General features: G+C 35.1%; 1 protein-coding gene and 1 pseudogene across 1 annotated transcript; one reads left to right on the forward strand and one right to left on the reverse strand.

The window, feature by feature from the left end:
* Positions 1 to 5,087, reverse strand: part of LOC100726558 (vomeronasal type-2 receptor 26-like) — a 32,691-nt pseudogene extending 27,604 nt beyond the window's left edge.
* Positions 5,003 to 10,568, forward strand: Clec4e (C-type lectin domain family 4 member E). The gene is made up of 6 exons (XM_003470565.4): positions 5,003 to 5,279; positions 5,771 to 5,863; positions 6,426 to 6,515; positions 7,171 to 7,322; positions 7,914 to 8,023; positions 9,044 to 10,568. The coding sequence occupies exons 1-6, from the start codon at positions 5,243 to 5,245 to the stop codon at positions 9,192 to 9,194; spliced, it is 633 nt and encodes a 210-aa protein (XP_003470613.1). The 5' UTR covers positions 5,003 to 5,242; the 3' UTR covers positions 9,195 to 10,568.
* The last annotated feature ends 5,351 nt before the right edge of the window (positions 10,569 to 15,919 follow it).

A 15,919-nucleotide genomic window follows, 5' to 3' on the forward strand; every position in this document is an offset into this window, starting at 1 on the left:
TCCCTGCATGCACCTCAGATAACTGCAATTTGGAGAGGGCAGGAAGTCACCAGTCAGCATGATTCAGAAAAACCATAAGCAATATAGAGAAAGCCAGGGACCTCCACAACACACTTCTCTGAAAGAAACCAAAAATATGACAAAAGATAGAAATAAAAAAAAAAAAACCTCCAGCCACTGAACCTGGGAAAATAAGCACAGGAGAGGTAAATATAGAAGAGAACCAGTACAGCAATCATGCAATGTTAGCCACAACATCAGTGGACATAAAGAAATACCTTTGCAATCTCATAGATGAACTTAAAACTGAAATTGTAATCCAAGTGAGGCAAGATATAAAAAGATTAATTAAAGAAATGTTAAGCCCCTCCCAAGAAAACACAGATGGAAGAACGGAGGAACCCAGAAAAGGAAGAGAACCTTTAATGAAGAATATAAACAAAACCTAGAACACATGAAATGGATCCAAAGAGTTTACCAGGAAACTAAAAACTCCATTGAAAGCTGGCAAAATGCCTTGAAATACACTAAAGTTAGCCTTTTGAAACTTGAAGAGAGATTTATAATGTGTGATCATGCAAGAAAAGATCTTTTAAAAATAACAAGGAACCAGGGAGAAACAATTCAAAGGCTAGAGGATGACAAGAGGTTTTATAACTTAAGAATAAAAAATGTGAGTGAAGAAGCAGGAGTAACCACAAATGAATTACAAAGACTATTCAAGAAATAATTTAGGAAAACTTCCCAAGCATAGGAAAAGGAAATGATACCCAGATAAATGAGGCATATAGAATTCCAGCCACCAACAACCAAAACAGATCTACACCCAGACATATAATAATCAAAATCCTGGAAATCCACCAAAAGAACAGAATATTAAAAGCAGCCAGAGAAAAGAAGCACATCACCTACAAAGGAAAAATCATCAAAATAACGACAGACTTATCAACACAAACTCTCAAATCAAGAAAAGCCTGGGGAGAAATAGTCCAAGCCCTGAAAGAAAATAACATCCAACCCAGAATGATGTACCCTGAAAAACTCTCTCTCAAAATTAATGGAGAAATAAGATATTTCCAAGATAAGGAGGACCTGTGGGAGTTCATGACCACCAGTCCACCCTACAAAAAAATACTGAAGGACACTCTAGAGAGAGAAAAAAAAAATACTAAGATTCCAGCAACATTGGCAGAGAGACCTCAATGAATGGGGCAGACAATGGAATGAAGGAATAAAGTGGACAAATAATAGCAGAAAAATAGAATAGCAGAGATGAGGCAGAGAAGGTAGGCTATAATCTTTAATATAGATAGCCTTGATACACTAACAAAAAGAAACACAGGCAGAATAGGAGATTAGGAGGCAAGATCCATTGAGATGCTCTGAATAGGAAATAAACTCAACCTGAAAGAGGGTTAATAAACTGAAAATCAAAGATGAGAAAACAACGCTATATGTGACAGGAAACCAGAGAGAAATAGGGACAACTTGTCCTGCCGCTGCAGATAGATTGGAAAGTTATGACACTTTTGGGCATTGTAGAACTACACAGCTGGAAGGAAGGAAAACCCTGTGGCTTTAGTAAGTAAAGGAGTACAGTTCAAGATCAAGCTCAGGGGTAAAAGATTCAGCAAAACTTAGATAATGGGTTGACCCCCTAATCTAAAAAACCAAAGGAGCTAGTTGGGACCCAAAATATACAAAACATCGTGAGAAGTGGAAAGGCCAGAAACTGCCTAAAAAAGGAAGGCAGAAGACATTGTTAATAGTGTACCAGGATTTAATAGTCACAGTAGTCTTATCTCTCTGTTTAGTTTGATTTTATTTTGTTCCAGACTGTCTACTCATACTAGAATTGAGGGCACAGACAGCTATCCCCAAAACAGCAGACTATACCACATTATCTATCCTTAATTTCCTATTAACCTAAACTGAAACCATAGTAAGACAATGTAAGCACATTGTCTTACTATGACTGATCTTATTTGAAGGTGGTTTGTTAGACCACTGTTTTGCCTTGACTACTTTTATTCGGATTTGGTATGCTTGATAGTATCAAGTCTAAGTGTAGAGCCAACTACTCTGAAGATGACAAGATGTAAAAGATACCCATTCCGGTTTGATTATTAACTGCTTTCAAAGTCCTACTATGTCTCCAAAATTGTGTTTTTATTAAAATAACTATATAATGCTATATTCAGTTATATGATGTCTGATGATGTAGCCAATTCTACTGAAAATAACAAGAGAAAGCATAGTAACTACTATAGATCACCTAATATTGTGGTCTTATGTGTCTTTTTCATTTCATGTGTTTATAGGAATATGTTTTATTTTATCTTGCTTTGTTTTGTTCCTCCCTCTAATACAGAAAGGATAGAAATACATGTTAAGGCTCATGCATGCATAGAAACAAAAAACAGTTTATGAGAACTGATTTTATGACACATGATGAAATGAACAAATATTTTGAAGAAAAAGAAACATTACAGTACCCAGTGCTGATCCAGGAGTATCATAATGTGAAACACAGCAATACTATTATTCTTTGCTCGGAGTGATTTTTTTGTTGAACAGAACAGATTGTAGTCTCGCTGTTTAAAACCCCATTTTATATGCTCCACTTTTGTACCTTTGAATAACTATTTGTGAGAGGGACAATATGTAAATATCAACTAGTGATTTCTTACTGCTTATTCTTTCTTTGAAAGTATGTATTATTTCTACCCATTTTCTGGTTTTTTTAGTCGTTCTTTAAGTAATTTTTTTTTAAAAGAACAAAGGGAGGGAAAGGTGAAAACTACTGTCAATTTCTTATTGTCTTACCTTGTACTCTTGCACTGTTTACATAGTTTCATTAGGTTTGGCTTTGTTTTGTCTTTTGTTAGATTTTAAGGGCAGCTATTTTGAATATAATGGGAAATATTATGGTAATCATGGTTTCCTATTATATTGTTTTGAAGTCTTATAAGGCTTTCATTCATTGGTCTAATTTCATTTTGTTTTGTTTGATTTTATTATGTGAGATGATATGAACTCTATTTTGAAGAAAACAAGACATTATGGTAACTATTGCTGATTTACTATCATCTTGTTTGAAGTCCGACAACGCTTTTGTTCTTCTGTTTTGCTTGGTTCTATCCTGTTGTGTTTTATTTGATTTTATTATGTGTGATTTTATAGGTAGATTTTTTGAGGAAAATGAGATATTATAGCAGCCACTGTTCATTTCCTGTTCTTTGGTTTTGAAGTCCTGTAATGCTTTCATTCTTTTGAATATTTTTTTCTATATTTTTATATTTGATATTATTGTGTGTGAAGGTATGCTCAACTATTTCAAAGAAAGGAGACATTATGTTAGCTATTGTTGATGTCCAGGTGTTTTGTTGTGAAGTGCTGTGTTGCTTGCATTTTATTGTTCTGATTTGCTTTGTTTCATTCTGTTTTCTTTTGTTCTCTTAAAAAAAAAAAAAGAAAGAAAGAAAGCTCTTCAGTTTTACCGAAAAAAACCCCAAACTTTTATTTCCATTAAGTTAGTCTAATAGAACAGTTGTTAGAAATAACACAAGCAACAGTGAAGACAGAAGAATAAGTAATACTAAGGCTGTCACAGGATTGCTGGGTGAGGGCAGAAGAAAAGTATGGATACAATGTGTGCACATAGGGAAAGAGCACAGTGAAATGCACTGATTTATAATCAGTTTAGGCTAATAAAGATAAAACAATGAATATAAACAAATATTTTGGTAACTGAATATTGAAATTGTCAGTATTTAGTTAATTTGAATTATAATTTAATCATTATTAACATGCATGATCCCTGATTGATCATCATCAGTAAAACATTGACTGTGATAATGATAATTATCTACTGATACATATTATTCATGCATTAGATTGTTACTTTCTTCTTACTAGTCAAATGCTGTTTGCTAGTAAATATGTTTTAGCTATCTTTCTATCACAACAAAATCCCTGAAACACGCCATACATAGACTAAAGAGCCACTTATTTTGAACCTGGAACCTCAAGTACAATGTCGGCTGGCCTTGTGGTTTGGGTATTCAGTAAGGATGACACTCATGGCAGGAAGCAGAGAAAATCTGGGAAACTGAGTCTTCAGCAACTTAACAGCCTGTACCAGGCCTCACCTCTCTCCAGTCCACAGCACTTTCCAGTACTGTTGCCCTGAGTAGAAAACTTTTACCATTCAAACTTTGGAGGACACTTGCACTTTCTTAGATAGTTTTAAATTATTCTAATATGTCCATTATACAATGAGGTTAAGAATGTAGAACAAATTTCCCAACTTATGGAAATAGTAAAAAGTCCCTGTAGGACAAAAGCGTATTTCTAACACACGAGTTATCCCATGTGGCTTAAGGAGTCATGTGAATCCTACTTCTTTCTTTCAACTTCTGTGCACTTAACACAACTAAAGTCAGAGTAACCTTATTCTTAAATATCTTTAATGAGGGAACACGCATATATTAACACTCCAGAGAAGCTGCTTTGTAATTGATTTTGACATTTAAAGCCTTTCCTCCTAAGGCAGACAGCCACACAGAACTAACTTTTTCAAGCACATCAGAACAGAAGATTGAAAGGCTCTGCAAGACTGAAGCTTCAGAAGTTGTGTGAGGTTGTGTGCAGCTGAGCTAGGTAAGATCAATGTGTGATATAATCTTATAATTGACGCTGAGAAAACAGATATAAATCCACAACACAAGAGTGTCCAAAAGTTCCAAATACAAGAGAAAGAGAGAGATAAAACATGAAATTCTCTTTTATGAGTCACTCTGCATACATCTCTGCATTAAATGTAATGAGGATTTATCAAGGAAACACTGGAGATGAGTTTGATCTTGAAGAAAATGTGACATTTTGTCAAATGAAATAAAGCATTCTTTTCAGTCTCTTGTACTTCCCTATGGTTAATCTCTTGGGTTGATGTTTACCATTTGATCATTTCCTCATTTTGTCATTTTCTGGAGTGAAGACAGTTGCATGCTGCCAGATACCCCACTGTTCCCGTTATGCAAGAAAGGAAATTCCGAGCTCAGTGCACAGCCACAGAACAAGTTCATACTCTAGGTCTTTCACACTTAGACTTTATGAAAACATATAAAGTTCATCTTCCGATACTGGTTTTCTCTGAAACCTTACCAACCAAATACTTCTAGGACCTGAAACTGAGCTAAGAAGCAGCAAAAGCAAGACAGAGAAAGAGAAGGGAAAAAAAATGAATTCTTCCCAATCTTGTGCATCACAATGTGCAGGTAAGATTTGAAACTCTTCCTTTCGTTCCATTGATCAGTCATTGGTACAGGTGATCAATATTGGTATAGGTAAGGGACTGTAGAATAAAATGTACTCAGTAAAGTGAAAAAAGAGAGAGGCATGGAATGGGGCCAAAAGAGCAAGGGAGATCAGAGACTAAGTCACAGAGGAAAGCTTGCTGACTTGGGTACAGGGAAGGATACCAGACAGGAATTTCTGTCTTTCTTTGACAACTGGAGTCCTGGGCAAGTCAATTCATTTCTGAAGTACTCAGTTTTTAGGTATCATGTACCCTTAAAGCAGGGAGGAACTGCACTGTGCCTGTCAACAATCCGTCTAATCTAAAAAAGACATTGAAAAATGTGACACTTATTTGGTGAAGTTTGGGAATTAGTGCAATAGAAGAGAAAAAAAATAGGGCTAAGTAAGACATTGATACTGTTTTGTATGTTGCTTCAAGAAGACTGTGTTTGTGCCTTTTTTCCTACAGAGAAAAGACTCTGCTCTCACCAGGGCTTCTGCTGGACTGTAGCTGGCACCTCCATCCTGCTTCTCACCGCCTGTTTCATAACCCGCTGTGTTGGTGGGTTCCGGAAGTCTAACTCAATCAAATCCTCTGTTGTGATGAAATTTCTCTTCTCCTACAAAGGGAGTCTTTAATTGCACACTTTCCCTTTTGATTTCAGGCTGTATTCAGCCCCAACTGGTATAGCACTGTTACCAAATTTCACTGCTCTCTGACACACTTTATTCATGATGTGTGTTTTACATCTTCTTGGTGGCCTTGAGTTCTCTCTTTTTGTCCCATTAGCATCAGTAAAGTCTTCTCTTTGAGATACAAGCTGGAAGCTTAGACTTACTAACAAAATAAGTTGCATAAAAGGAAGAGTAGAGAGAGTTCAGCTTCTTATAAGAGTGAAGGCCAACACCAGGCACGTGAGACTGAATTCAAATCAATCTGTCTTTGTAAATCAAGAAAAACATGAAATGTGAATTCCCTATTATTTCTTTGAGGAAGTGAACCCTATTGCTTCTCCATGTGGAATGATAGTAAAAATAATCAAAATTATTGCTAACTATGTTGTGAACACAAAACTGAAAAATTGATTTTTTATCCAAATTTCACTTTGCCGTTTATCTTACAGTAACATATCAGAGCATTCAGATTTGTCATGAGAGAAGGTTGCAGTCCCATGAGTATTTCCCAGAAATTTCCTGCGAAAATGAAGGATCAGGTATAATTGCTCCCACATTTGAACATCAAAATTTATAAATCAACATTTTCTCTTTTCTGAACTCATTCTGGAATAAGTATACTTATGCTCTTTGTTTTTCACATACAAAATAAATATACTCCAAATGTTTTTCTGTATCATTTTATCCTATACCTTAGCAAAAATTTATGTGACATAGGGAGATGGGGTTTGTACTCTGAACTATAATTTATTAATCATTAAAGGAGGAGAAAGTGGGCTTTTTAAAATAAATTTGAGAGACTGATGCTCTATAATTTCAAGAAATTTGGCCAACTTTACATCACTGATTAATTATATGATTTTAAGCAATTCTATAGATATGGCTTAGGTATCACTCAAGAAAATGCTAAAGTTGTGTTTCAATTGCATATATAAAATAGAAGAAATAGAATGTTGAATTTATTGCCACTGGTATCTAAAAATATTACACTGAAAAGCCAAGAAAATTATTGTTTATGTATTTTGATGTAGGAATTGTCTATTGAATTAGATAATATAGTTTGTCATATGTACAAAGGACTCCAAAGCATGTAATTATAAATGTATTACTAATGTGTGATTCTATAAGTTGGAAAGCAATTTTAAATTGTACTGGTCACTTCAACTGGAACACTTACTGAAGCTTTTCTTCTAGGTTTAATTAAGAATTGCTGTCCACTGAATTGGCAACATTTTCAATCCAGCTGCTATTTCTTTTCTACTAACACAAAGAACTGGCCATCAAGTTTAAAAAACTGCTCAGACATGGGTGCTCATCTTGTGGTTATCAACACAGCAGAGGAACAGGTAATTTAAATAGAGATCCTGCAACTTGTGTGACATGTTACACAAATGCTAACTAAATATTTGACTTTTGATTACTGTTTGTACAATGAATATATTGACATGAATGCTCTTCCCCACTACCTCTGTAAGTCAATTCTACTTTAATTGATCTTTGATACTAGGAGAATTTAAACAAACATTGATTTCCACATAGAGTTCTATTAGATGGCCAGCAGAAAATAAAAGATGGGGAGTTGATTGGGCACATTATATCAAATAGAAAAAGCAATTATTGTGCATTATCTCTAAATTGTGATTGATAGTACTTTATAGAAGATATATACCAGAGATTTGAATTCCAGTAACAATATAGGAACTTTCAAGAATTATCCAATTCTATGTTGAAGGTATTTCTTTCAGTTTATTTTTGCTGTGTGTGTTTACAATAAAAAATTAGTACACAATCTCTGATGATCTTATACTTTCAAGGTTCATTTATCTATTACCTCTAACTTAAATTCTACTTAGTTCCTTTCCACAACAATTACTTTCTATATATCTTCTAGACTGAAGTAGCTGTTCTCCTCTCTCCTGATTGTGTCTCTTCCATAGGAATTCCTTTTCTACAGAAAACCTGAGAAGCAGGAGTATTACATTGGATTGACAGACCAGGTGGTTGAGGGTCAGTGGCGGTGGGTAGATGGCACACCTTTGTCTCTGAGGTAAGAACCTCCTTGGTGAATTTTCTCACTATTTTCAGTCTTAGTATGAGAGCCCTGTTGAGGTAAGTTCTCAGAGCTTACTTTTATTACATAAGATAACTCCAAATCTATCTTTTCTGTTACCAGACAAAGGAAGAGAGTGACCTAGGGTACGGGAGAGAAAAGAGAGGTACAGTTCCCATAATTTCTCTCCCTGTGACTTTATCAAGAATGAAAAAGAAGTAATAGATGAAAATGAGAACAAGATGAGAATGGAAGAATTGAGTGAAAGTGAGGAAGGGACAAAAGTAGCATTGTGTCTTATTTCCAAACTTTTGTAATTCAGAAAACAAATAAAAATTTGAGATAGATGGTGCATTCTTACAGTTTGAAAGTGAAAACTACTTCATCATAAGATCCTTTTAATGAAGCCTTTACACCACAAAAATGCAAGCATGCAGAACATTACAATTTTCAAAGTTCTTTTTCATGCCATTTTAAAAAAATTACCACTTTCTAAAATGCATGAATATTATTAGTCTTCACTGATCAGTGGAAGATCCTAAAGGGCAGAAGCAGTAAGTGACTTCACTAAGGGCTCTAAGAGTACAGCCCAGATGCTGATCTCTAGGGGAGTCACTTCATTACAGCACTGTAACACTGAAGCAGGCAGCTGAGTTAATGACTACTCTGTGGAACGGGGAACCTTGATTGATGTGAGAGAGTAATACAAAGAAACAAATCGATCAGGCTACCAGCCCTACCCATACTTTCTAATTCTGGATCTAAAACCATTAGGAAGCAGAGCAGATTTGAAAGTGTGGGAGAACTCATTGGGCCTCAGTATCCACAAACTCTAAATCTTGCACAAGTGATGTAACTTTCCTGCGATTCCTTTCCTTCAGTGAAAAATGAAGATGGTAATAATTACCTGGTAGTGTTGTTATGAAATTAATCCATACAAATGTGACTTACCCTATATTTTAGGCAACTTTACTTTCCCTTCCTGAGATTTAAACTCCCCCTTTCTTTCTGTTCCAGCTTCTGGGATGCAGGGGAGCCCAACAACATCGTCACCGTGGAAGATTGTGCCACGATGAGGGACACCTCAAATCCATGGAAAAACTGGAATGATGTGCCTTGTTTCTTCAGTAGGCCTTGGATTTGTGAAATGCCAGAAATATATCTTTAAGACTAAGAAAATTATCTAAACGCAGTGGGCATAGCTTAGATCTGCAATGAAGAGAACAAGCATAACCACACCCAGACACCCTGTGAAAGAATATGTCTGGTACCCACCACGAGGACTGCTTACATATTTGGCACTGTGAAAAAAATAAACAAGTAATTTTCAGTGTTATAACTTAGTGTCATGTACCCTGAAGTACATTTTTTTTCTCTTAGCCTAAAGCTCTTTTCTTGAATTTTAATGGAAATTCACCACTAAATGTGGGAGAGGAGAGAATGCTCTTTTGACATATTTGCGAATAGTTATATGAAAGTAAAGGAACATACATTGAATAGAGATGTCAGCAAAGACTTTTTAAAATGTCTTTGAAAGATCAGCTGATGGTCCCCTTTAAGTCCTAAAAATTCTGACTTCTTCTATACTAATTATATCACCTCTCCGGGTAAATACAGTTTCTCTCCATATACTAGTAAGAAGCTTCATGAAGGAGGACAAGTTATGACCCCTGGGAAGCCTGGTATGGGTTTCTGACCACAAGCAATTGACCTTCCCTGAGGACCTGCCTTGCTAAGCTGCTTTAAACACACTGCGAAACCCTCATCCCTGGGACTCCTTTTCTCTCTGCCCTTACCTACACCCAAGATTTCACCTGAATATGGCTTGACTGTTCAGACAACACTAGAGTTCAACAGTATAATTATTCAAAAAAATACAGATCTAATCTTTCCTATATACTTATTTCATGATATTCTATCCATAAAAATAAGGCTACTCAAGAATTGTAAAAAAAAAAAAAAAAAAAAAAAAAAAAAAAAAAAAAAAAAGGCCCGAGCTTGTATAGATATTTCTACCATACAATACCTTAAAGAGGCATTCAATATTTACACGCTGGGGTCAATGTGTAATTCTTGAATTGAAAAATGGAACTGAACAAATATGTTTATTGTAAGCAAAAGGAAAGGAAGGTGAGTTACGAGCTCATAGGACAGATTTATTTCTCTGATGCTACTCCTGCATACTCATGCTACTTGACTGCCTACTCCTCTGACAGAATACCAGGTCTTTATAGGGTCATGAGCACAAAAAGGTGGAATCTATGGAAAGAAAATGTCACCATGGGACTACTGAAGTCCAGTTCAGTACAAGAGTTGTGCCTGTCTGCCCAGGACAGGGCTGAGGACATACAAAGATCCCCATGTTGCTTGTCAATAGCTCTACTGAATCCTGCCTGGGAATTAGTAATTAGTGTCTAGTTGTGTTTACCGGACCTTATTCACCCATAAGAATGTGACTGTTGCAGATATAAAAGCATGGTAGAATTAACTTGTCTCTGCTCAAACTGGGATGATCCTTAATTAAACATATTTTTTCTCCTTTTTCTGTTTTTAAAGTTTTTAATAAATGTTTTTTTTTTTTGTGTGTGTGTGTGTGTGTGTGGCATTGTGACAAATCTGGCTTTGAAATCAACTCACCTTTAAGCCAGAAGTTTTTCAACATAAAATGAATCTATTAAAATATATCTTCTGCTTTCTGTTTTCCTTTCATTTTCTTGTGATACTGAGAAACAGACCTAGAAGCATGTGAGGCTAGTGCTTTACTACACCCAAAACATCAGTTTTTTATATGTTTTTGTTGACACAGGATCACCTTAAATGTCACAGGGTGGCTTCGGACTGGTGATCTCTCTGCCTCTGTCTCCAGAATTGAGATTGCATGCTTTATCCTCCAATCCCGTTTTCAAATTCCTTTTAAAATTCATACTGTCAATGTGGAAATATTGAAAAGAAGATGAAGACTTTTAGTTCAATTATGTTTGCTACAGGTAGTCTGCGGTAGCTCAATTATTTTATGGCTTAACTGCCTGAAAAAATAGGAAAATACTACATCACTTTCTCATACATTTATAATTTAAGGTATAAAATTGACTTTTCATTAACAATTCTTCAAGCAAAGAAATAATTGCTACACTTTCTGTAGTTGAAAATCATCAGAACAGAAATAATCTTTTTAAAATTTGGGATCAGAATGTAGATCACCCAATGTGAACTACTTAGAGATTCCACAAAATATATAACCATTTTATACACCAGAAAACATAGGAAGTTCCCCCAAAATATGATTAATTCTTCATATTTCAAATAACATACTTGCAAAATAAAAAAGCATTAAGATTTATTCTTTTTGGTCTTAGTCATTTTATCATCTTTGGGTTACAATACTGAACACAATACTCAATACAATTTAAGGGAAAAAGGGTTTACTTTGGCTCACAGTTTGTTGAAATGTCAGTCTACAGTCAGCTTGCTCCAAGCCAGGATGGTATGGCACAAGGGAAAAGAGAAGGAAAAGTGGTCCATGAAGCAAAAGGCCAAAAAAGGGTGTTTTAGGGGGATGCTAATCTCTTTCAGGTCACCCCCAGTAAACACCCTCTTCTAGTATACCCCACCTCTTAATCCAAGAATAATATAACTCCCATAAATCACTTCCACTTTGAGCATATGAGGTTTTAGGAAAATACCTAGATATAAATGCTAAGGGGTTAAATTTTTTAAAGAAAAATCACTACTATTTTCCATAAAACTTACACATGCACATGTTCATTATCAAAAGTTTCTACAAAATACACTTACATAAAGATAAAAATGACAAAAATAACAAACTGGAGTTATAAAAATAATTACCATAAACATTATTTGAACATAACTCCAGGAAAGTGTTATGACTTTGATGGACTGTGACAATTTCAAAGTTGAGAAAATGCAAAAATCAGGAAGGTCTTTCTCCACTTTGTCTTGCATTTCTCCCTTAAAGTAGGCTATGGAAAGAGTTTCTATGGCTCCCTCCTACCCTTCATACCTTCCAATGCTGGGGTCCTGCTGCATCCCTGGAGGGAAGTCAAGAATGTGTTCAAATTGGGCCTGCTAACCTCCCCCCCTCCCAGATTCTTAGTGATAGACTGTAGTCATTGTTTGATCACATTCTTCCCAGAACTTGTACCTCTTTATCAGATGGTGCTTTAAACATGTAGATTTCTGTTTCTTTGATACTTCATTTTTTAATATACCTCTATCATGTAAAACTTCCGTTAAATAAATGGGTCTGCTTTGCTCTTGTCAATCTGCCCTCAGTGTGAATGGCCTCAGCCATGGATTCGACATTTGGTGAACAAAGATATATTTCATTTTCTCCTCCAAAACTTCAAGACTTAGATGAAAGGATGGAAAGAAAAGAAGTGACAAATACTTATACCTACACACATAGGCACATACGCTTGCTCACATATATTTAAAAACAATCATATTTGCTCAGCATATATGAGGCATTTAGTTTGATTCCAAGATCTGCAAAGATACCTACCCAGGAATCAGAAAAAGTACTCTTTTTAGACATCAAATTCATTTTATATGAATTTAAAATATGAAAAATTGAAGTGAAATTAAAGGGTTCTAGAATTTTAATTTTCTACACTTTAATGATTATCTACTGATGCTATTTCCTAAAATATTTCTTTAGCAAAGGAAAAGTACAGAGTTCATGGTCTTCCATTTCCCCTTCTTTCCATTCTTTCCAATCCCCTTTCCCATGTTTCCTTTTATTTAACTTATTATTTATTTATATTGAGGCAGGCTCTCACTGATTTGCCCAAACTGGACTTGAATTTTAAATCCTCCTTTCCCACTCTTGGAGTTCTAGAATTGTAGATATGTACTTGCCTTAACAAAGCTTTACCGAAATCATTCTTTAGCTGGGCAAAGTAGAGCAAGGCAGCTTTTCTTTGTGCAAATAGGGAGAAAGGGAAGGACCTTGATTACCTGTCAGAGAGCCCTGCTGGAGCCTGTGTTGAAAGAGTCTGAGTAAAGAGAGAGTTTAGGATTGGAACAGAAAGTAAGAGTGCAGAAACCCCAGTGCATTGTGAAAAGCCTCTTAGTGGAAGGGCCAGTTGTCTGGAAATGTCAGGGTGAGGAGCCACTCAGCCCACCAGTAAAGTTGACTGAGCACAGCTGTCAGCCCAAAGAGGAAACCATCACGAGACAGGGTAGGGTGAAGTGTATGTCCCTGCAGGCCACACAGAACAGTGGAGGTCTCATAATCTTATTGCTACAGTCAATGTAATATTTTAGTTTTAAATGTACTGTGTATATTTCATGACATTATGTTGTTGCTCTTTATGTGTTCATAACTTATCCAGTAGATTTATTTTGATATTTGGCCATACACTTCCCTATATTTTCTAACTTGCTTTATTATACTTTCCTCAAAATTGAGCTCTTAGTCTAGTGGTCACTAGCTACAGGAAGCTATTCAACATTATTGTATTTCAGATAAGCCGCAGTCATCAAATGCATACTAGATACCTGGGAACTATTTTGACAAAATTCTTAAGTATGGCATTAATAATTTTATAATGGTCACACAACTAAATCATAATATGTTGGGTGTGTTTATTTGATAAAATAAGTTGTTAGAATGTATTTCACTTGTTACTTTTTATTTCTTGATAGGAGTATTGGAAAATGTAAGCAGACACAACTTACCTTTTAGGTTGTATTATGCTTTCTTTAGAGAGTGGTATTCTACAAATAATGAGTTTTTAAACTTTTTAATCCTTTTGACCATTGTAAGGCACCTAGGACAAAAAACATTTTTGGATAAAACTGTTACAGTGAGTATCCCCCTTGTTTTATTCTTGATTTTGAAGAGAATTTTTCCCAGTGGTTTAGAGTGGCAGTACAGTTCCTACAGGCTTAGAGTAACATCCTATAGATTCCTTTCATATCTTGCTCATCATTTCTTGCACCATAGGACTTATTTATTTCACAGCTGATGCTTACTGTAATTTGAAATGGCCAGGTTTATGTGCTGAAGGCTTCCTCCACAAAGGAGCAATTTGCCAAGAAGTAAAACCTATTTCCAATAAGAAACTGAAAGATAATTACATCATTGCTTGCATTGCCTGCAAGAGAGACTAGTTTTAGTTTTTGGCGTGTTAAAACTCAGCTTTTCCAGCACCACTTAATAAAAAGGCTACTTTTCTTCTAGTGAACATATCAAAGATAAGCACTGGGTGTCTTTCATGTTATTTCTGCATCTTATCTGTTCCATTCATCCTCAGGTCTACTTTTTTGTTTTATGTGCTTTTTGTTCTTGGCTGTGTATTTTTTTGCCAATATCATAATATTTTTTATCACAGTAGCTTTGTAGTATAATTCCAAATCAGGAATTTTAATGCTCCATGTCTTTCCTTTGCTATCCACAATTGCTTTTGTATTCTAGGTCTTTTCTGGTTCCAAATAAATTTTAGGAATGTTTTCTCTAGATCTGTGACATATGCTAATGGCTTTGTCATTGGGATTGTATCAAATCTGTATAATAATTTTTGGAATATAACCATTTCTGTTATGTTGGTTCTTCCTATCCATAAGTGAGGGATATCTTTACATATTCTAATATCTTATTCTATCTCCTTTTTCAGAGTTCTGTAATTTTCAATGTGTATATCTTTTGCTTCCAATGTTCGATTGACTCCTAATGATTTCATTTTTTGGATGCTCTTGTGGAGGATGTGACTTTCCTAATTTCTTTCTCAGTAAGTTCTTTGTGTACAAGAATGCTATTGATTTTAATTTTTGATTTCATAGCCAGCTACACTAAAATTTATTTATTAAATCTATATATTTTTGGTGGAACTTTTTGGGTGTTCTACATAGAGTATCATGTCATGCAAATAAAGATACTTTAAATTTTTCCTCTCCTATTATTATTCCTTTTATTTTTTTCTCTTGTCTAATTGGTCTAGATCTAAATATTAAAACACAAACACTAAACTTTCTGGAAGGACAAATAGGTAGGAGTCTTGAAGACATAGCTGCAGGTAAAGATTTCATAAAGAAATCACTGATGACCTAGGAAGTAATACAAAGAATTATTCACTGGAAACTCATCCTATTAAAAAGGTTTTTCACAGCAAAATAAATGACCAACACAGTGAAAAGACAACCCACAGAGTGGGAAAAAATTTTGGTCATGTGTACTTTGGACAAAGGACTCTTTTCTTAAATGTATGAAGAACTGAAAAAAGTCTGATGCCTCAAATTAAAGGTAGAATCCAATCATGTACATTCAAGAAGAATACATATTTCACAGGTGGAAAAAAATACAAATGGAAAATAAATAAAAGAAAAAATTTTCATATCACTAGTCATTTGAGAGATGTGACTTATAACATCATTCATTCCATCTTACCTAGATACAATGGCTATCAGCAAAAAATCAACCAATAACAAATGATGTAGAGGCTGTGGGGAAAAGGAACCATTCTCCACTCTTGGTGGAAGTTTAGACTGATGTAACCACTGTGCAGATTAATATGGAGCTTCCTCAGCAAACTAGTAACAGAGGATCCATTTGATCCATCTATTCCCCTTCTAGATATCTTTCAGGAAGGTTTAAAAACATCACACCACGGCAGTCTACGAACTACCATGTTTATAGCAGCATATTTCTTAATGACTAAGTCATAGAAATAGCACAAATGTCCATAAACTCAAGAATGTATAAAGAAGATATGGTGTTTTAATAGAATAGAATGCTATTCAGGCATAAAGAGAGATAAACTTGAGACATTTGTAGATAAATGGATGAAACTTGAGGCCAGACTCCATTGAAATAAAGCACTTACACGTGTAAAGGACTCACATGTGTAAACCTCATATTGTCTCCCTATAAGG

Source organism: Cavia porcellus, unplaced genomic scaffold, assembly GCF_034190915.1.
Source record: "Cavia porcellus strain 051 isolate PalLab524CR breed Dunkin Hartley unplaced genomic scaffold, mCavPor4.1 scaffold_27, whole genome shotgun sequence".
Lineage (NCBI taxonomy): Eukaryota > Metazoa > Chordata > Mammalia > Rodentia > Caviidae > Cavia > Cavia porcellus.